The sequence below is a fragment of the Mauremys mutica genome, chromosome 2, assembly GCF_020497125.1.
Source record: "Mauremys mutica isolate MM-2020 ecotype Southern chromosome 2, ASM2049712v1, whole genome shotgun sequence".
Taxonomy (NCBI): Eukaryota; Metazoa; Chordata; order Testudines; family Geoemydidae; genus Mauremys; species Mauremys mutica.
The window spans coordinates 50,927,635-50,949,166 of record NC_059073.1 but is presented as its reverse complement, the minus strand read 5'-3'; the positions used below and the strand labels follow the sequence as shown (position 1 = coordinate 50,949,166).

General features: G+C 46.8%; 1 protein-coding gene across 4 annotated transcripts in view; it reads left to right on the top strand.

The window, feature by feature from the left end:
- Nucleotides 1–17,209, top strand: part of LOC123365439 (carbonic anhydrase 3-like) — an 82,482-nt gene extending 65,273 nt beyond the window's left edge. For 3 of the 4 annotated variants that reach the window (XM_045008296.1, XM_045008295.1, XM_045008297.1), the window contains 3 exons: nt 1,329–1,394; nt 3,360–3,515; nt 15,999–17,209. In XM_045008296.1, coding sequence (XP_044864231.1) covers nt 1,329–1,394; nt 3,360–3,515; nt 15,999–16,118 — 342 coding nt within the window. In that variant the 3' untranslated portion in view covers nt 16,119–17,209. The remainder of the gene's footprint in view (nt 1–1,328; nt 1,395–3,359; nt 3,516–15,998) is intronic. The other variant, XM_045008298.1, reaches the window with a different exon arrangement.
- Nucleotides 17,210–21,532: the final 4,323 nt, after the last annotated feature.

Here is a 21,532-nt window from a genome sequence, read left to right as displayed (position 1 = left end):
ATTAGAGATAGACCCAAGCTCAAACTCTATATTGGGATCCTGATCAAAATCTTCTCAGTCTTCAAATCCAAGGTTTTGGTTCAGCCCATTGCAGAAGTGGGATCCAGCCAGGGAGTTTAGATTTGGTCCAGATTCAAACTTCCTCTTAATTGTGGAATTTGTTCCAAGATTTTGGTTTGGGCTCATTTCTAATATTAATAGACCAAAATCTGAGGTCCTTCTTGAGTTCTTTAGCTCTATTCAGGCAAAACTCAGTGAGTCCAATAGTAGTTGTGTAGTGAAAGACCCTCAGATGTTGAAAGTCTGTCATCATTTTCTTTCACATTGGGATTTCTGTGTCCGTTATGAGAACGAGCAATGAGAGCACTGCCTCTTAGCAGATGTAATAGGAGCCGGTGCTGTGTGAGCTTCTAAACACATCTCTCCAAATACACCCTGAGCCTTTCTAGTATATTAAATTAGGTACATTTGAATATTTACCAGTCAAATTATGTGGTAGTGTTGTGAGAAGAGACCTATTTCTGAAGTTTTCTCTGATCCCAAACTTCAGTGGGTGTTTGGTTTATATAGGACTCACGAGGCCCAAGAGACTAAGGATAAATTTGCGTTACTGGTGACATGAACCATGTAATGTGCTACCCAGGGCCTTCCCATAAACTGTTATACTCTTCTGAAATATAGAGAATCATATTATAGTATTTCTTTGCTCTTCTCTTCTTTACCTGAGATCAGATCCTTTGTAGAGATATCAGCTTTCTGCTCATATTTTCCCTGGATACTCAGCTTGGCATATAGTTGTATTTTTAATAAAGTCTGGCTACTGCATAAGGGTTAAAGCATGCATTTGGTAGGAAAACTACCATCAAATGGTACATATGGATGCTAAAGAAACTATACATTTTCTATTTGTTATAAGTCAAAATTGTGTGAACTGTGAAACTAATTTGCTGCTAATCCTCAGAAGTTCTTCTTTTGCATCAAGTTTATATTCAATACTGGGAGCCTACCGTGCTCTCACTTAAATCAACGGTAGTCATACTAGTCACTTCAACTGGAGCATGATTGAGCCTGGTATGTTGTTTTAGCAAATACTACTATAATGAAAAATCAAGCAATTAATTGATTCTTATATTATTCAGGGTGTTTTCCCCCCATCAGGTGCAACATTTTGTTATTGTTCCATACAAGACACTCTGAGAATGTTGCTAATTAAACTGACAGATCAGATGGGTCAAGTTCAGTTTTTCATGCAGTCGTGACTTATAATGATCAAGGGGAAAAAGGTAGCTGGCATATCTACTTTTCAACTCTTGCTTCCTGCATTACAGGTAGGAAAAACTCAGAAACCAGAGATGAAGAGAATTCTTGAAGAAATAAATGGTATTAAAACAAAGGTAACAGAAGAGTTTTTATTATATTAGGTTAATTGAGTAGCTGCAATAGGGAAAATCAGAAGACCAGATTCACTAATCTGCTCTGGCTGCTTTGCACTGTTCCAGCAACACATAGCAGCCAGAGCATTCTGGTGACTATAGCCAGGAATATCTTTTTTTCTTTAAGGAGAAATGTAATTCCTCCTCTCACTTCTCTCAGGTCCCCCATTGACTTCAGTGGGCTATGGATCAGTTGCCAGGCAGCTCTCATTGATCATTAGCACAACTATAATTGCAAACTCTATCCTAAACTGCTTTTGAAATTAATTAATGATCTAAGGGCCTTGTCCCATACTTGTCTCATTATATAGGCAGAATTCCCACAGAAGGGAGCTCAGTTTGCATAAGAATTATAGTATCAGGCCTATGTTTAACACTGGAAGTAAATGCAACCACTGGGTGTTTTCTAAAAATATTAGTCTGTGACCAACATTGGTGGGGTCCATTCTGATTCTACTAAAATAAAATTCACTCTTCACAATACATCTGACATTGATTATATCGCCCACCTTTTTAGGAGTTTGCTTCTGCAAGGTGCTGAGTATTGTGTACCCCATCCAGCAAATCATTTAAGCCTGTCGTTAACTTTAAGCACATAAGTAGTGCCATTGATTTGCAGGGTCGAGTCCTGAATCTCTCCACCGGCAGGGGCAGGCTCTAGGTATTTTGCCACTCCAAGCATGGCAGGCAGGCTGCCTTCGGCAGCTTGCCTGCGGGAGGTCCCCGGTCCTGCGGATTCAGTGGCACGGCTACGGGAGGTCCGCTGAAGCCGCGGGACCAGCGGACCCTCCACAGGCATGCCGCCAAAGGCAACCTGCCTGCCACCCTCGCGGCGACCAGCAGAGCGCCCCCGGTGGCTTGCCGTCCCAGGCACGCGCTTGGCATGCTGGTGCCTGGAGCCGTCCCTGTCCACCGGCTCCCCACTCTCCATCACCTCAGCTTTAAACTTCTTTGCCTTATCTTCAGCCCCTAAATAACGCCACCTCTCCCTACTTAGTCAACCGTGAATCATTTATTACTCTGTCCTTGCCCTCTTTGCTCTGCCCATAATGTCAGACCCACCATTTCTCTTTCTCCCGTAAGCATCTCATTGCCTTTTTCATGCCACCATCTACATTTGGAACAGCCTAACCACTGTAACCAAAGGTTCCTGAATACGTGAAGAGATCAAACACTGTCAGATACTTTGTTAAAAAGACAACAGTGATACCAGCCCCATTACATGGCAACTGAGACTGCCTGTCAGATTTTACACCATGTTTTAGTAACAATGGAAACCTAGATGTTCAGTTTTGGATAGTAGAATCCAGACATGATGCATATATATAACAGAAATCCAAAACTGAAAAAGAAACAGTTCAAGAAAAGCAGAGAAAGATAAGAGCATGAGCTAAGGAGTTAAAATAAATGCACAGCATCTTGAATTTTATTTGTTATACTTTTTTTTTCTTGGCAAAGTATAAATCTGAACAAGGCCACATATTTATGTAATTATAGGATGGATTAGTGAAAATATATTCAGCACATAAATATTTCATGCACAGTCACAATTTTTGGGGGTAGCCATGCATCCGACGAAGTGGGTATTCACCCATGAAAGCTCATGCTCCCAAACGTCTGTTAGTCTATAAGGTGCCACAAGACTCTTTGCTGCTTTTACAATTGTTAGGTAACAGTACATTATGGTGACAAGAGTTTCTGAGAAATTACAATACTTAATTACATCTGTGGGCAATCTCAGCCTTGGACTAGTGATCATTTCTAGAAAAGTAAGTTACAGGGCATATGTTTGAAAGGAGGAGGTCAACCTCTTACATGATAGTGGATATTTCATTAATTCTTCCATGGAAACTTAACTCTCTTTTTAAGCAAACTCGGTGTCTCCATTAGTGTTTATTAAAGATATTTCTGTTTTATTTATTTAAGGGAAAAGAGGTTCCTTTTTCAAACTTTGATCCATCAATTCTTTTTCCTAAATCTTGGGACTATTGGACCTACCATGGCTCCCTCACTGAACCTCCTTGTGATGAGTGTGTTACCTGGATACTTTTGAGGGACCCTATTATTGTCAGCCCAGACCAGGTAAACTTCAGCTGGACATTAACCTTTGTCATGGTTCTCTCACAGTTTTGGCCTATTTATTTATGTGCCATATCCCCGCCTTACTCTTTCAATAAGAAAAACTCCTGTTGGAGTCAATGGGAAATTGTATGAGTAAAGACTGAGTTATAATAGAGTAAAAACTGAACTTCAGGATTAGGCCCTTCTTTTAGTGACCTCCTCAACTGGCTTCAGTAGAAGCACCATTGGGACCCCTACAAGAGCTGCACAGGACTCCAGACTTCTATGGGCATGTCTACTTTGCAGCGGGGAGCAAGTTTCCCAGCCCTGATAGACAGACGTGTGCTAACGGGGCTCACAGTAGCGTGCTAACAATAGCTGTGCAGATGCTGCGGCACTGGAGGAGCCTCAGGATTGGACCCAGGGTTAGGGTGGGTCTGAGCTTGGGTGGCTAGCTCAAGCCTCCGCCAGTGCCACACAGCTATAAGTCTACCTATCCAGGCTGGGAGGCACACTCTGAGCTGCAGTGTAGACATACCCTATGAGCCTATCCACCCACCCTCCTTGTCCGTCTCTCCACATTTGAAAAATTGTTGGTTCCAGCTCCTAACTTCCTAGACCATGTTGCTGGGAAGGGTCAGGTCAAAGGCCACAGAGCTTCACAAATCAGTGAGATTGTAACAGACTGGGGGAGAATATGAGGGGTCACAGGGAAGCAGGAGGTGATCAGAGAGTGTTTGTGTGGGTTTTGTGGCTACCAATGTGGAGGGGACTGATTGTAATCAGGGCTATTGTAGATTGAAACAGGAACAGTCTTTCTCACATGTCATCCAAAGAGGAGTAGTAGCTTTCTCTCTGCTTTCCTCTTTGTCTACTCTTCCCTTTACTTAAACTCTAGAGTGTAGGAGATGATGGAGCTGGATGTGGATCACACGTTGTTTGCCATAGAGCCTTGCAAAACCAAAGCCTGCACTGCCCAAACACCAAGAAAATCAAAGTTTTAGCCACTAGCCTAGATACTTATGTGGTGTGATAAATCAGCAGAACATTTGGTGCATGTAGCAAAAGCTATAATTATGTTTGCTTAAGCCATTTCAATTCCAAATAGGTTTTTCAGTTGTTTATAACTTTTGGAAACTTTCATTTTTCAGGCAAAAAATGTCCCAGGTCTGGTGTCTGTTCAAGTTGATTTTTTGTTTTTGTTTTCTTTGTTGTCTTTTGAAAGTTTGAGCAAAACCAATCCAGACATTTTTTAATGAAAAGAGACTGAAACAATACATTTTTTGTCATGAAGTGCAGTGATTGAGGCTAATAATAAGTAGTCAACTATCTCATTCATTACACATTACATGTGCTCATCTAATTAAAAACTGTTTGTAATACATCCTCAGTTTTGGCATTTCTAAATTTCTGAGGGATTCATTTTGCAGCCACAATGTTCTTTCAATATAGTCTTTTTATTTAATATTCCAAGATTCCTTCCTAAAATGCATAAGAAGCACATTTTAACAGGTGAAATAATATTTTTTTCAAAATGGGACCCATAAAATAACTTGCCCCACATTTGAAATGGCAGCATGTAACAAAGAAATGAATGCAAATTTTGTAATCCTTTTAAACACATTTATGGAAACGTTCATGGCAAAATCTGAATAAACAAAAGCAACAACTTCCGGGAACCTCCATTTCTCCAATCTGAAGGCCTCACGTTAAACATGACAGTCTCATAGCAGAAATAAATATTTTCTGTAAATTTCCACACACCCAATACTTAAGGATGCTTAAATGATTGAATTTGGATAAAAATGACCAATGACCCCTTTGGTGATCTCAGATATAAAGGTCAGTTTTCTAATCTAGGATTGTTCCTGTGCTCAGCAGTCCATAATGAACTAGTCCCAAATTTCAAGACTCAATGGGAACATGAAAATTCTTTGAGTCAGATAGTGAGTGAGTGACATGTTACACATGTACATATTAGATAAATGTAGACATATTTTCTTATTCTAGTATCTCAAGGTGTTTTATGACTAGAGTAGACATAAGCCAATGCAGGCATCTCTCACACTTCATACGGAACCTGGCTGGCATCAGTGTATCACACAGCACTTTATTTCCAAATTATTATGTCCTGATACATTTGTGACTGCTTAGTTTATAAAAAAATTGAACAAGTGGAATACAGTGAAAACACCAGAACTCAGGTCTGACTTGAACCTTAGTCCTAAAGATGAAAGCTAACACAAGCTCCTGCATGACTGTGTTTTACATAGCTCATTCAAATACAGAGCTGGTCTGGAGCTCCCTTCCTTATTTTTCTTTGTTTGTACCAAACTATAAAGGTATTATATATTTGGAAGCTTCTCCTTGCATGCAAAATGCAAATTGGCTCTGGTCAGCTTTCCTGACTCAACAACATGTCTGCTTAGTGCCTCATTACCGACTCAGCTGTTTACATCACAGGGGATCATGTACGGGTTTATATGGAACTCCAGTGTAGGTGTAGCTATTAGTGAACAGCTCTGTGTTGCATCAATAATAAAAATGTCAACTTCCTCTCCTCCCCTTCTTTACTGGGTTGATCTTAGTGTGAAATTCTTTTAGAATGCAACAGCTATGTGCTGAATCATTCATCTAATTTCATCTGATGTGTTTCTGACAACACTCTTCTTTCTAAATTAATTGTTCTCCAAGCAGCCATCAGGACCTGTGTGTAATCTGCAGGGAAGCACCTTGATCTGCTCATCAGAAGACGTTGATCATTTCTACAAAGTGGATAATTAGTACTTGTAGATGGTGCTTTGTCATTCTGCTTTACAGACAGAATTATTATTAGTGATGTTATTTGTATTGCAATAGTGCCAAAGAGCCACCGTCAAGGACCAGGGCCCCACTGTGCTTGGCACTGTATAAACACACAACAAAACAACAGTTCCTGCCCCAAGGAGTTGCAGTCTAAGGCTCTGTCTACACTGCAGGCACTATAGCAGCGTAACTATGGCCCAGTACTGATGCCTGCAATAACCCCAAAGTGGAAACGCAGCCTAAAGTGATGGGAGGGGTTTTCCCATTACTGTAGGAACTCCACTTCCCCAAGCAGCAGTAGCTAGGTCAATGCATTGCTCCGACACCTGGCATTAAGTCAGCATCCCTGAGCACTGTAGCTATGTCTACCTACATTTTAAATGTAGACCAGGTTTAAGTAATCTTCACCTGAGAGAGGTTCACAGGCTCAGGCCCTTAAAGATCTCTAATCCTAGAAGCCTGCTTACATTGCAGACTTGCTGGCAATAATTCTTTTAAGTGCTAATCCCTTTGCCACAGAGACCAAGATGGTGTTCCTGTATGGCTGAGATACTGAGGGCAAATTTTCCAGTGTGCAGTATGAGCACCTGGAAAGATGTGCTCATCCCATATGCGTTAAGCCATGCAAACAGGTAGAGATGTGCATCGTTACCCAATCCACATACTATTACTATATTGTTTCTATAACACCCTTGGCATGCCTGGCACTTTTCAGCAAATTTATATAGTAGCCCCCATAGGTGCACCCCAGTGTGGGGGTATGGGTCCAGCAGGAGTGGGAGGCTTTGGCGCCAAGAAAAGGCTCAGCTAAGGACTCTCGGCACCACCATTCCCCAGTGCTGAAGACCGCCCCTAATGCAAGCACCAGGCACCTTCCATTTGCTGGTGCTGCACAAGAAAAAGAGAGCAGACGAGGCATTCCCCCACTGAGTGAGCAGGCACCAGTGGGGTGAGCGGGCACGAGTGGAGTGCATCCCACACCGGGACACGCAGCCTCATCCCCCTCCTATACCGGCACCGTCAACTCCAGCCTTGCTAGGAGGTCCGTCGAGTCCAGTCCTCGTGGAGTCTCTGGTGCAGGAGGACAACATAGACCTCCCATCCACGCTGGATACATTTGAAGCAGTCAGAGACCTGATTGTGATGACAGCACAGTCCCCCGCTCCAGCATTGGCTCACACACCGGCACCGGCTCTACAAAGAGGCACTGTGGTCTCCAGGGGCAAGCCTATGATGATGAAGTGCCGATCACCGTTACCATGGCACCATTCCCCAGCACCATCTCAGTCCGCTCCGCCCTGGTCACTGGGATCAGATTACTCTTCCGAGTCAGAGGTGGACTCCTATGCCTCCAGGCAAAGCCAATACTGCTCCCAGCACCGCTCAAGGCACGACAACGGGCAACTGTTGCTCAGTATGTCCTGGCCTCCACAGTGGCAGGGGCTGGCTCAGTGACCCTTTTGGACACCGTGGGTCTACTACCAAGTCCAGGACCTGGGCTTCAGATCCCTGCCGGTGGCTTCGGAGGTGCGGATCCCTCCCTCTGCCACCTTGGTGTCGCAGGACAAGAAACAGCTGCCCAGTTTGGCACTGACACCGGTGCAGGGCCCGGCACCACCACTGGTACTGAGACTGGCATGGTACCAGGAACCAGCACTCTCCCCAGCACTGCTCAAGGGGTCACCATGCAGGGGGATTCCCGCAAGCTGGAGGGTCAAGAAGACACATTGTCATAGAATCATAGAATCTCAGGGTTGGAAGGGACCTCAGGAGGTCATCTAGTCCAACCCCCTGCTCAAAGCAGGACCAGACCCAACTAAATCTAAATCCCCGAGGGCATCATCCTCATCTGCCCCAGATGAGGCTGTGGCAGGTACCTTCACCACACTGCCTGCCATAGACACAAGGGCACATCAGGACCTGCTCAGGAGGGTGGCCCAGAACCTGAATATGCGGGCAGAGGAGGTCTCGGAGGAGACCAATACTAGGGTGGACATTCTGGCTCCTGAAGGGCCTTCGAGGGTGGCTCTGCCCCTCGTTAAGACATCTAGAACACCAGTAAGGTGTTGTGGCACACACCCACCTCTATTCCCCCCACAGCTAAAGGGGTGGAATGCAAATACTTGGTGCTGTCTAAAGGGTACGAACACCTATATACCCACCCACAGCTAGGCGCTTTGATGGTGGCGGCAGCCAACCACAAGGAATGGCAGGGATAGCCAGGACCCACTCCCAAGTCCAAGGAAGCAGAAAAGCTGAATCTCTTTGGTCAGAAGGTGTTCTCCACCATGGGGGCTCCAGCTTCACATATCAAACCAGCAGGCGGTTCTCAGCCATTATTGCTTCAGTTCCTGGAACACCTTGTCCAAGTTCCAGGAATTGCTTCCAGAGGACTCCCGCTCCTAGTTTGGGGCAGTCCTGGAGGAGGGCAAGGTAGTTGCAGAACCTCCCTACAGGCCGCCTTTGACTCGGCAGATTTGGCCACTTGCATGATGACTACTGCCATAGCCGTGGGATGCAGCTCATGGCTTCAGATCTTGGGGCTCCCGCATGGGGTCCCGAATACTATCCAGGACCTACCCTTTGACTCTTCGGGACTCTTTTCAGAGCAGACAGATTCTAGACTCCATAGCCGTAAAGACTTTCAAGTAACCCTTAAATCCCTGGGGATTCACATGCCAGCCCCCCAAAGGAAGCCGTTCAAACCTCGGCCCACTTGGCACTTCTACTCTGCTCCTCCTAGGCAGGACTATAATAGGAAGCGGGGAAGGAGTAACAGGAGGCACCCATCTCAGTCCTCCTTGGCCCAGCGCCAGGGGACAGCAAAACAGCGCTGAGCCTCAAAACCGAACTTTTGAAGGTACGCCCGAAGACGGAGCACCAGTTCAAACCCCGGATCCTTCCCCTCCTTTTGCAAATCGTCTATCCCATTTCTACCGTGCCTGGTCTCAAATAATCTCAGACCAATGGGTCTTGAGCACAGTAGAATTGGGATATTCTCTCCAATTCTGTTCCCTCCTGCCTTCCGACCCACCATCCCCATCCCTTTTCAGGGACCATTCTCATAAGCAACTTCTAGTGCAGGAGGTGGAAGCGCTCCTGCAACTCAGGGCGGTAGAGGAGGTTCCTCTGGAGTTCAGGGGCAGAGGGTTCTACTCCCATTATTTCCTAATCCCCAAAGCCAAGGGTGGGCTGAGGCCCATTTTAGACCTGCGAAACCTCAACCGATTCATGAAGAAGTTGAAATTCCACATGGTCTCCCAGGCTTCCATCATTCCCTCTCTGGATCTAGGGGACTGGTATGTTGCCCTTGACTTGAAGGACATGTACTTCCACATGTCCATAATCCCATCCCACAGACAGTTCCTACTGTTTGTGGTCAACAACATCCATTATCAGTTCACGGTCCTTCCCTTTGACCTCTTGGCAGCCACTCAGGTGTTCACCAAGTGCATGGTGGTTGTGACAGCTTTCCTAAAGAAGCGGCAGGTGCAGATATTCCTACGCCCAGGGGTGAGCTGGAGACAGTTCACACCGGTTCGCAGGAACCGGTTGTTAAATTTAGAAGCGGTTTTAGAACCGCTTGTTAACTGGCTTCCCTGCGAGGGAAGCTTTGATGGGCTCTGGCTGGGAAGGGTGTAATTCCTCCTCCCGGCCGCCGGGGGGCGCTGCGCTGTGCTGCGAGAGCCATGTGGGCTGCCTCCTGGCCCAGTTGCTGCTGCTGCTCCTTGGACCTCTGGCCCTGGGGCTCCTGCTGCTGCCTGGTGAGTCCCCGGCTGCCTCCGGCTGCTCCCAGCCCCCCCCCCCCCGTGTGAGTGTCTGCACCTCCTGCCCACAGCCCCTGCCCCAGCCACCCCCAGCCAGCCCCTGCCCCTGCCACAGCCCCTGCCCCTGCCACAGCCCCTGCCACAGCCACCTTCTGCCACAGCCCCTGCCCCTGCCCCCTGCCACAGCCCCTGCCACAGCCACCCCCAGCCGCAGCCAGCCCCTGGCACAGCCACCTGCAGCCACCCCTGCCCCTGCCACAGCCCCTGCCCCCTGGCACAGCCACCTGCAGCCACCCCCTGCCCCCTGGCACAGCCCCTGCCACAGCCACCCTCTGCCACAGCCTCTGCCACAGCCACCTGCAGCCAGCCCCTGCCCCTGCCACAGCTGCCTGCAGCGACCCCCTGCCCCTGCCACAGCCCCTGCCACAGCCACCTGCAGCCACCCCCTGCCCCTGCCACAGCCCCTGCCCCCTGGCACAGCCACCTGCAGCCACCCCCTGCCCCCTGGCACAGCCCCTGCCACAGCCACCCTCTGCCACAGCCTCTGCCACAGCCACCTGCAGCCAGCCCCTGCCCCTGCCACAGCTGCCTGCAGCGACCCCCTGCCCCTGCCACAGCCCCTGCCGCAGCCACCCCCAGCCACAGCCATCCCCTGGCACAGCCACCTGCAGCCACCCCCTGCCCCTGCCACAGCTGCCCGCAGCCACCCCCTGCCCCTGCCACAGCCCCTGCCGCAGCCACCCCCAGCCACAGCCAGCCCCTGGCACAGCCACCTGCAGCCCCCCCCTGCCCCTGCCACAGCTGCCCGCAGCCACCCCTGCCCCTGCCACAGCCCCTGCCGCAGCCACCTGCAGCCACCCCCTGCCCCTGCCACAGCCCCTGCCCCCTGGCACAGCCGCCCACAGCCACCCTCTGCCACAGCCCCTGCCACAGCCAGCCCCTGCCCCCTGCCACAGCCACCTGCAGCTAGCCCCTGCCCCCTGCCACAGCCACCCTCTGCCACAGCCTCTGCCACAGCCAGCCCCTGCCCCCTGGCACAGCTGCCCACAGCCAGCCCCAGCCCCTGCCCCATCCCCTGCCACAGCCACCCGCAGCCAGCCCCAGCCGCAGCCCCTGCCACAGCCAGCCCCTGCCCCCTGGCACAGCCGCCCACAGCCACCCTCTGCCACAGCCCCTGCCACAGCCAGCCCCTGCCCCCTGGCACAGCCACCTGCAGCTAGCCCCTGCCCCCTGGCACAGCTGCCCACAGCCACCCCCTGCCCCAGCCGCAGCCCCTGCCACAGCCCCTGCCACAGCCAGCCCCTGCCCCCTGGCATAGCTGCCCACAGCCAGCCCCTGCCCCATCCCCTGCACCAGCCGCCTGCAGCCAGCCCCAGCCGCAGCCCCTGCCCCCTGGCACAGCCGCCCGCAGCCATCCCCTGGCACAGCCATCCCCTGGCACAGCCACCCTCTGCCACAACCACCCGTAGCCAGCCCCTGCCCACAGCCACCCCCTGCCACAGCCACCCGCAGCCAGCCCCTGCCACAGCCACCCTCTGCCCGCAGCCACCCGCAGCCAGCCCCTGCCACAGCCACCCTCTGCCCACAGCACCCACAGCCAGCCCCTGCCCACAGCCGCCCCCTGCCCGCAGCTGCCCCCTGCTAGCCCCTGTCTGCATCACCTACCCACAGCCAGCTCCTGTTGCAGCCAGCCCATGTCACACCCCCTGCCTCCAGCTAGCCCTGCCCCACACCCCTGTCTGCAGGCAGCCCCATGTCCACTGGTGCCCTGCAGTTCTCAGGGCAGCAACCCTACACACCTGCTTCAATGAGGGGGGGCAGGGAGCAGCTGGGACCCACACATGTGCACACCCTAGGGTGACCAGACAGCAAGTGTGAAAAATCGGGACAGAGGCTGAGGGGTAATAGGAGCCTATATAAGAAAAAGACCCAAAAATTGAGACTGTCCCTATAAAATAGGGACATCTGGTCACCCTAGCACACCCCAAGGGAGTGGCGGGGACTCACACATGTGAAAAGGAGCTCATTTCTAGTTCAGGCCCATCTTTTTAAAAAAGAACTTTAGGTAGGGTTAACGTACATCTGTATTGTCCTGGACATGTCAGGCTTTTCGGTTCTTAAATCGCTGTCTGGGCGGCGATTCCTCCCGGGAAAATATGGACGTATGGTAACCCTATTGGTACAAAAAATACATGCTCTGGCACATCCCTTAAATCAGAACTTTTTATAGAGAACCGGTTGTTAAGATTTTAGCAGCTCATCATTGCCTACGCCTGGATGGCTGGCTAATCAAGGGCCACTCTTGGGCCCAAGTGGAGGACCACGTGAGCCTGATGCGCACAACATTTCTTCCTGCTTGACCTCATCCTGGACATGGCGAAGTCAACCGTAATTCCCACTCAAAGGGTAGAATTCATCGGTGCCTTCTTGGACTCCACTTAGGCCAGTGCCTTTCTTCCAGAATCTTGTTTCCTTCCCATGAGCGCCATCATAGAGGATCTCAAAAGGTTCCCCACGATGATGGCGAGAAATTGCCTAAAACTGCTTGGGCATATGGCGGCTCCGTCCCCTTCAGGCGTGGCTAGCCCGAGTGTACAGGCCAAACCAAGACCACTTAGACAGACTGGTTACAATCACTCCTCAGGTCCTCGAGTCCCTCCAGTGGTGGCTCAATCCACAGACAGTCTGTGCAGGCATACCTTTCTCCAGCCCTCAGCCCTCGCCGTCACTAGTCACAGATGCATTGGCGATGGGATGGGGAGCGCACCTAGGCAGACTCAGGACTCAAGGGCTATATTCCCAGGCAGAACTTTCACTGCACATCAACGTGAGGGAGCTGTGTGTGGTGTGCCTCACTTGCCAGACATTTCAAACGCATCTACAGGGAGATGTGTATCGGTACTAACAGACAATACCATAGTGATGTTCTATATAAACAGACAGGGTGGTGGAAGAATCCCTCAGGCTGTGGGACTTCTGCATCGACCATTTGATACACTTGGAGGCATCGTAACTTCCAGGCTCACAAAACGAACTGGCCAATCACCTCAGCAGATCTTTTCACGGCCACAAGTGGTCTCTCCTCCCAGACATGGTGATCAACATCTTCCAAAGGTGGGGATCTCCCCAGATAGCCCTGTTTGCGACACAAAACAACAGGAAGTGTCAGCAATTCTTCTCCTTTCTGAATCACAGTCTGGGCTCGCTCGCAGACAGGCTCCTCTCATGGAAGGGGAGCCTGCTGTATGCATGCCCACCTTTCCCACTTGTACACAAGGTCCTCCTCAAGGTCCAACTGGAGAAAGCATCCTTGATCCTCATAGTACCAATGTGGCCCAGTCAGCACTGGTTCACCACACTGCTAGACCTATTGGCGGACACGCCTATTGCCCTGCCCATGATTTTGGACTTGATCATACAGGACCATGGCTGCCTTCAGCATCCCAACCTGGAGTGTCTCTACCTCACAGCATGGAAACTCCGTGGCTGAACTCATGAGAGCTCGCGTGCTCAGACCCAGTTAGGGAGGTCCTCCTTGGCAGTAGAAAACCCTCCAATCATGCCACTTATCTGGCTAAGTGGAAGAGATTCTCTATTTGGTCTCTACAGAAGGGCACTCCTCCTTTACAGTCATTGGTTCCCTTCATCCTAGACTATCGACTTCACCTGCAATAGCAAGGTCTGGCAGTGTCATCAATCAAGGTGCACCCATCCGCTATTTCAGCTTTCCATCCCGGTTCAGCTGGGCAGTCAGTATTTGCTAACTCCATCGTTGGCCACTTCCTCAAGGGGCTAGACAGGCTGTACCCTCAGGTACGGCAGCCAATTCCTCCATGGGATCTTAATCTGGTGCTCTCAAGGCTGATGGGCCTCTCTTTTCGAGCCCCTAGAAACGTGCTCTCTACTTTACCTTTCTTGGAAGGTGGCGTTTCTAGTGGCTATAACATCGGCCACAAGGGTGTCTGAGCTCAAGGCCCCAACGTCCGAGCCCCCATACACTGTGTTTTATAAGGATAAGGTGCAGTTGCTGCTGCACCCAGCATTCCTTCTGAAGGTAGTTTCTCAATTTCACACAAATCAGGACATCTTTCTTCCAGTGTTCTGCCCTAAGCTGCATGCTAATGGTAGGGAATGCATGCTCCATTCCCTGGATGTCAGACGGGTGTTAGCTTGTTACATTGAGCTGACAAAGCCATTTAGAAAGTCGACACAGCTCTTCGTCCCCATTGCTGAGTGAATGACAGGTCTTCCAGTTTCCCAAAGGATCTCTTCCTGGATCATGGTCTGTATCAAGGCGTGCTATGACCTAGCAAAGATACCAGCCCTAGTGCTAGCAGCATACTCCACAAGAGTGCAAGCTTCATCTGCATTCCTGGCGCAGGTCCCTATTCAGGACATCTGCAGGGCGGCGACGTGGTCATCTATTCACACCTTTACATTGCACTATGCCATTACACAGCAGGCTAGAGAAGATGCTGTGTTTGGCAGGGTGGTACTGCAGTCTGTGACTCTGTGAACTCCGACCCCTCCTCCAAGGGACTGCTTGGGAGTCACCTACTTGGAATCGACATGAGCAATCACTCGAAGAATTAAAAACAGTTACCCAGCTTTTGTATCTGTTGTTCTTTGAGACGTGTTTCTCATGTCCATTCCAAGACCCACCTGCCATCCCCTCTGTCAGAGTATCCAGCAAGAAGGAACTGAAGAAGCGGCAGGTCGGCAGGGACCTGTATACATGAAGACGCAATTCCAGGGGGCTCCACAGTGGATCCTTTGGGTACTGCTAGGGGAAAAAAACCTTCTGACTGTGCATGTGGCACACACACACACCCCTGCTTGGAATGGACATAAGCAACACTTCTAAAAGAACAACAGTTAGGAAAGGTAGGTAACCGGTTTTTACATTCCTTCACTAGAAGTTCTAGCAACAAAACCTTGCTAAACCCCCTCTTACTTCCTCTCCAGCCAAATAAGTGGTTCTTATATTCTGATTGATCCTGGGGCTGGAAAACAAGCCTTATGTTGTGAGGCTTAAGGAGCTGAAATTATTCATCTTATTGAAGCTGTAAACATGGTGGACCAGTGCTCTGAAATGATACAGGGAGTACTTTTTCTAGATGTCTGGCTGATGTGCCTACCTCACATGTCCAGGGTCATATTGAACACCACATTTGTGGCTGGGAAAGAATTTCCCCCCAGATCAGATTGGCAGGGACGTTGGAGAACAGAGGGAAGAGTTTGCCTTCTTTTGCAGCATGGAATATGATTTTCCTGATGGGATCATCTGTGCATATCTCACCTAATTAATTCCCTGCCATTGTAGCAGCATTGATGACATCTTGATCTCTCCAGTTGTCTGCTGATGGTACATAGTTTAGTTTCTAGAAGACAGAAATGCTTTAGTCTACCTATAGTCTTTAGGCTTTTATAGTGGGATCTGGATAAACTTTAATGGCTTGTATATACAGGAGGTCAGACAAGATGATCTAGCATTCCCTTCTGGCCTTAAGCTGTATGAAACTGTGAATGCAATATACAGCGAGCCTTCTAGTTCATGATGGATTTGTTATTGTGTTTCAGATTCATAATACAGTTGATGCACTTTTCATTGCCCTTTGAAGATATAAAGTAACTATTCTGAAGACCAGGTGTCATCCTGGCTCATGTCACCCTATATACTCTTTCCCTTGCCTCCTTGATCATGGAAAGTAACGTCACAGCAAATAAATGTTATTTGAAGCTCCACCATGCAAGGGGCAGGCAAGGGCTGCTACCACTTGCACATAACCAAGCTCCTTAGTTTGAGGGTTTGTGGAGACAGGTCATGAGTAGGCCAGTGCTTGAGCCAGCCACAGTAGTTGGTCTAGACATTAGAACCTGGACTTGCCCCAAGTAAATTCCATATTGATATTGTTATTTTGCTTCTTTGCAGATGGCAAAGCTCCGTAGCCTTTCCATCAATGCTGACACAGAACCTGCTCGCCCCATGCTGGATAACTGGCGCCCTCCTCAGCCTCGGCATTTCAGGATGGTGAGAGCCTCGTTCCAATGAAATCTATGCTGAAACTGGGTGTCTTTGCATGAGGCAATGCCTATATCCCAAAGCCTAGTTAGCTTTGTGCCCTCTACTGCTCTTTCTCTGGATGCAGATCAGCATTTCACAGTCCAAAACTCCGCATATTGAAATGTGATGGGCCCCCAACTCTAATTTTAAGATGTCAAAAATTACTTGAGGCAAATTCTAATCTTAACATGAAAATATGGAATCTGTGTTTGGATCTCAATAATAACTGTGTTAGCTTTAACAGTAGTATTTATATGGCTATTTCTAAGGAAGAAAAATGGAATAGTTACTAATGGCTAAAAAAGGCATTTCTCCATTAACCTTGTGGTCTTCAATGCTTGCCTTTTTTCAGACCGAAGAGGTTTCCAATTAACAGAAACAATGAGTCATTTGAATTTAAAATGGACAACATGTATCAAATTCTGCTGTCAATGGTACTAGCATAATCCAATAGAGAATACCAGGTGTAATGGAGGGCAGTGTTTTCTCCTTTGTATTCATATAGAAATATGGAGAGTACAAAGACTCATTAAATTTCCAGTGATAATTAAGCAAGTTAAGATTTTAATGAACTGAAAAGTTAATATTGTAAAATTGTATTTTGAAAACTGAAATCAAGGTGTCAAATCAAATTAAGGGTATTACATTGGGGGGGGGAAGAGTGCCTACTTTAATTATTGTATCAACTGACTTATTCTTGTTAGAAGGTCAACATTAATTTTAATATTAAAGCAACTGGAATGAAATGAATTTCAAGAAATCCCAGGGTTTTCTTTAATTTCCTGCAATTGTAGGTCTTATCCGTGGATGAACGTGAATAGATTCTGTCGAAAACCCTTTAGCATCTTAAGAGTTATTTAGTCCCCATTTTTTCTACTGTACCATTGTCCTTACATGTCTGAAGGCCAAATTCTGCCCTCATAAACCTATGCAATTGATCCTGATGTCAATGAGATTTGTGTGCAGGTATCTCTGTTGGACTTGTGGTAGCAAGAGCAATAAAAGAGTATTGTATGACTGCACTTGAAGTAATAGCATTTCTGCTTTAAGAGAACCAACACTAATAAAAACTCTTTTGTAAAAAATGGTGTTTTGGGTTTTATTTCTAATTTTGAGTGACAGGAAAAAGCAACAGACAAAAATACTTGTCAATGTCCTCCTAATACATTTCTGTATAAATTAGGGATGGATAAGACTGTAGTATCTAATCCTGGCTGTTTGTACTGCAACATACTGTCATGTTTTTTGTGTGTGTGTGTGACTCCAAGGAAACAGCATCTTTAAAATATGGTATTTCATCATAGCATCTGCTAATTGACACTTTCCCCCACTCTGATGTTACCTGTGTGTCTCTGCTTCAAGAAAATCCTCATTCCTAATAGAATTTACTTCTCATTTGATCATGTACTATCCTTGATCCTACCAAAACCCATATATTCAGAAGTATTCTGCTCAAACTTTTCTGAACTGACCTGGCTCATGTCTAATGATGATGCCATTTGACCCTAAATTGCACATGAACTCTAGTTTCCTACAACAAAACGCATGATAGAACTAGATGAGCTGTTGGATCACTCTGAATTTTCCTTTTAACCTCTGCTTCACCTCCACACTTTACAGCACACAAGCCTGACTTTTTAAGAATGGAATTAATAGCTTCTCTTCCCTGAAGACATAGAATGATATTCAGTCAGTCAAAACAAGTCCTGTTGAGGCCTAAAAAAGTCAGGTAATAAATTATAAAGAGGCAATAGTAAAGTCACATAACTGATTCCTATGAGCTGGGAGAAAAGCCAGTTGGGCCAGTTCCAAGTAAGTCCCCAATAGGAGCCAATAGGTCTGGAACTTCCCTCGTTAGTGCTAATGCAAAATTCATTTTTCTGTCCTGACACCCTGCATCTGGAGAGGTAATAGATTAATTCAGGATATTTTGTCACATTATTAGCCCAGAATACATCTGTGTATGTGAACAATTCAATATAAAAGCAATCATTTAACAGTGTTAGCGTGGGACACAAGCCAAGAAAGTATTTTAAGAATAACATGAGTCTGTTCTTACTTCATTCATGCTATTGAGAAAAAAGCGCAGTTCTTTAACTCAGAATTTCCTAGTAGCTTGTATGACAGCCTTAATAGTATATTTTAAATGTGTTATTACATTTGATACATATAATTCCTTTCTTTCAGGAAGTAAATGCTTACGAAGGTTATAAAATGTGTACTATGCATACAGAGTATGCATGTTTCCAAGTTTAATGTTCCTTATCAAAGTCAGTAAAAGAGGGAATCTTCCTAGTTATTTACCATGAGTTTGAGTGCAGTGTCTGTTCCTCACATCCTCCCCTCAATTACAAGGCTGCACTGATGGCAGAACAGACAGAGATGAGGCCTCTAATACCGTTGTAGTCATGGATCTGGTCCCAAACATGAATCATTTGCCATCACAAATCAAGTCTCTCTGTGCATTTTGTGGTACTGCCAACTCAAAAACCATGAGCCAGATGCCCCAAAATCACAAGAATTGTTTTAAAAGATTATATTGGGGGGAGGGTTGGCTTGTCTTTTTATTTTTGAACTCCCCCTGCCCATCCCCAGTGAGCGTCAGCAGCAATTTGTGTTGCCCACTCTCCCAAATTTTTTGGGTAAGGTGATTTTTCTGCCCTCTGGTCCAAAGCTCCCCCCCCTGCAGTTCAGCTTGTCCTTGAACCCCCATCAGTTCATCCCATTACAGCAAGGTCCCCTCATTTCAGCCTGTCACCTACCCCTCCAGTTCAGCCTGTCTCCACCCCCTCAGTTTAGCCCATTCCCCAGCCCCCTCAAAAGGTGGCGCCTATCTCCAGTCAAAACTGGCAGCTTGTCCCATGCATCAAAAAGTGAGTCTTCAAACCTACAAATGCCCTTCCACCAAATCTTGTTTGGCTTTCCCTTGAAATATGTGTTAACTACTGATGTTAAACAATCTGTTCCACCTTGTATTTAGCTGTGACACGCAGTATGTTTCCCAGACCTGAAGACGAGCTCTGTGTAAGCTCGAAAGCTTGTCTCTCTCACCAGCAAAAGTTGGTCCAATAAAAGATATTACCTCACACACCTTGTCTCTCTAATATCCTGGGACCAACACAACTACAACAACACTGGATTCTATATATGTACATGTGAGTACTGTTTTACTTAGTACAAGTTTTAAAAGAGCACCCTTTTTGGTGTTGTTCAGCTGTGCAGTTTAATATGATATGCAAAACATGTATGTAATAGAATAAAATAGGATAGAGCCCAAAGTCTGATTTTGTGCCAAAGTGGTTGCAGAGGGGGAGAGAGAGAGAGAAATTATAAAATGGTGTCCCCAACCGTGTTGTTTTCCCATATTGGCCTGTAGATGGCAGCAAAAGTACAAGAACAGGAACTAATGTGCTGAACCTGCCTTCACTGAAGTCTATAGGCAAGCTCTTATTGATGTAAGTGATGCAGGATCAATCACTAAATTATCCTGGTGGCAGAGAGAACCGTGTATATGAGATAAAATTATAGTATAATTCTCTCTGTGCCCCTTGTTTAACAGTAGCACTGTTTTTTTTCAAGCTGGCATTGGGTTTCCATCTCAGAATGGCGGGATAGACATTGCATTGAAATCCACAAAAGGGAGGTGAGGACCTGACTTTAGAAGATCAAATAGTTAATCTGACATTGACAATAGTATTTTCCTTCCATACTCTGCATAGTAGCACATGTCGGTTACTATAATGCATTTTAATTTAAGACTCACTGTTATTCTTAGCAATGATGCTTGCAAATAGGAAATGTGGAAGTTTCATGTAGAAATATATTGTATATTCTACAGTTTGTTTGGTGTTTTTATTATTATTTATTATATGACCCAAACAGCACCATCCTGTAAGATGTACATGATGCCTAACAAGACTCATAGCTCCTGAGTTTGATATCAGTTACCCCAGTGTAAATCAGGAGTGATTCCACTGATGTAAGAAGGTGAAATCCTGGCCCCACTGAAGTTAATGTGAGTTTTGTTCTGACCTCATTACGTGGGGCCAGGATGTCACCCAGAAGCCATAACATTTGTTTAAGGGAAATTGGAATCAGCTCCATAGTTTAGAGAAATTAAAATCTAAATTGCATTGGTAGAACTGAGCAATGAATGCTGTGAGATGAGGGATGTGAGGCAGCAGGAGATTTAAATTTGACATCTCAATCCTGGTCAACAGAAAGAGTTAACCCATAACTGTACAAGGCCAGTATATTTTCTGTTGCAAAGGCTGAAAAGCCAAATAAAAATAACCATTCAGTGGTCTATAGAAGGGCTGTGCACAGCCAGCTATTCTGAGCTTCCAAGGCTTGGTGGATATATGGTGCACAGTACATTTTGCTGTATTTCGTTGCTTTAAAAAATGCAAAGGAATCAGGTCCACCTGTGTCAAATTCATCTGCATTCCTCTGAACCTGCATAGGCCCAAATGTGGCATAAGGAATCAAGATGAAGCCTGAAATGGTGTAGGAATCACTTCTTTAAGACACGTAATATTTACTATAATCTCTGTGTCCTGACTCAGTTTATCAGCCCTCAGTAATAAAAGTGAATCAACACCCAATTTGCACGTAATGGATTAACCTAAATTTGGTCTAAACTGAAGGAAGTCCCTGCTAACGAGATGAGAAGTGCATTCACCCCACATTGCTCATTGGGACCTCTTCACTAATATTCACAATGATCAGAGAGCTTGTCCTCATGTTACCTCAGTGCAGCCAGTGGGAAAATGTTCCACTGCTCGTTTCATTCAATGGTGTCTCTCAGGCAGAAAGAATATGAGTGAAGGTTATATTGCAGCCTAAGGTTGTTTGAGTGGCTGTTGTTTTCATGTCATGAGAAAAAAATTGCTGCATGGCTATAAAACTTCAGGGTGGGGGCTATGTACATATTCTCCTTCATTGTATTTAATGTATATCTCTGTATAATATGATGATTTATTTGATCAGTTTTGCAGCCCCACTCTCTCTTACCTTCCCCCCATACATACATTCTTTCTGCTTCACTATGATAGGTTGACCTTCCTCTATCATTGATTTTTCTTGTCCTTGTCTAAGCAGGAGCCAAACTCTCCGCTGATTTACACCAGTCACTTCTTTGGGCCAGATTCTGATTAGATCATTGTAAATCCAGGGTGACCCAGTTTAATTCAGAGCAACACAATTGATTTGATTGTGCTCTCACTAGTAATGGATTAATCCATGGATTCAGACCCTGACCTGGGAAGAGGCACATGGATCATGATGATTAGGTCCAAGGATAAATGTTGGGATCAATGTACATCAGAGAGGGGAGCAGATGGTAGCATTGTCAGAGCAATGAGTCAGGAGCGCCAGGAGCATTTTAAGAAGGGGGAAGGGGC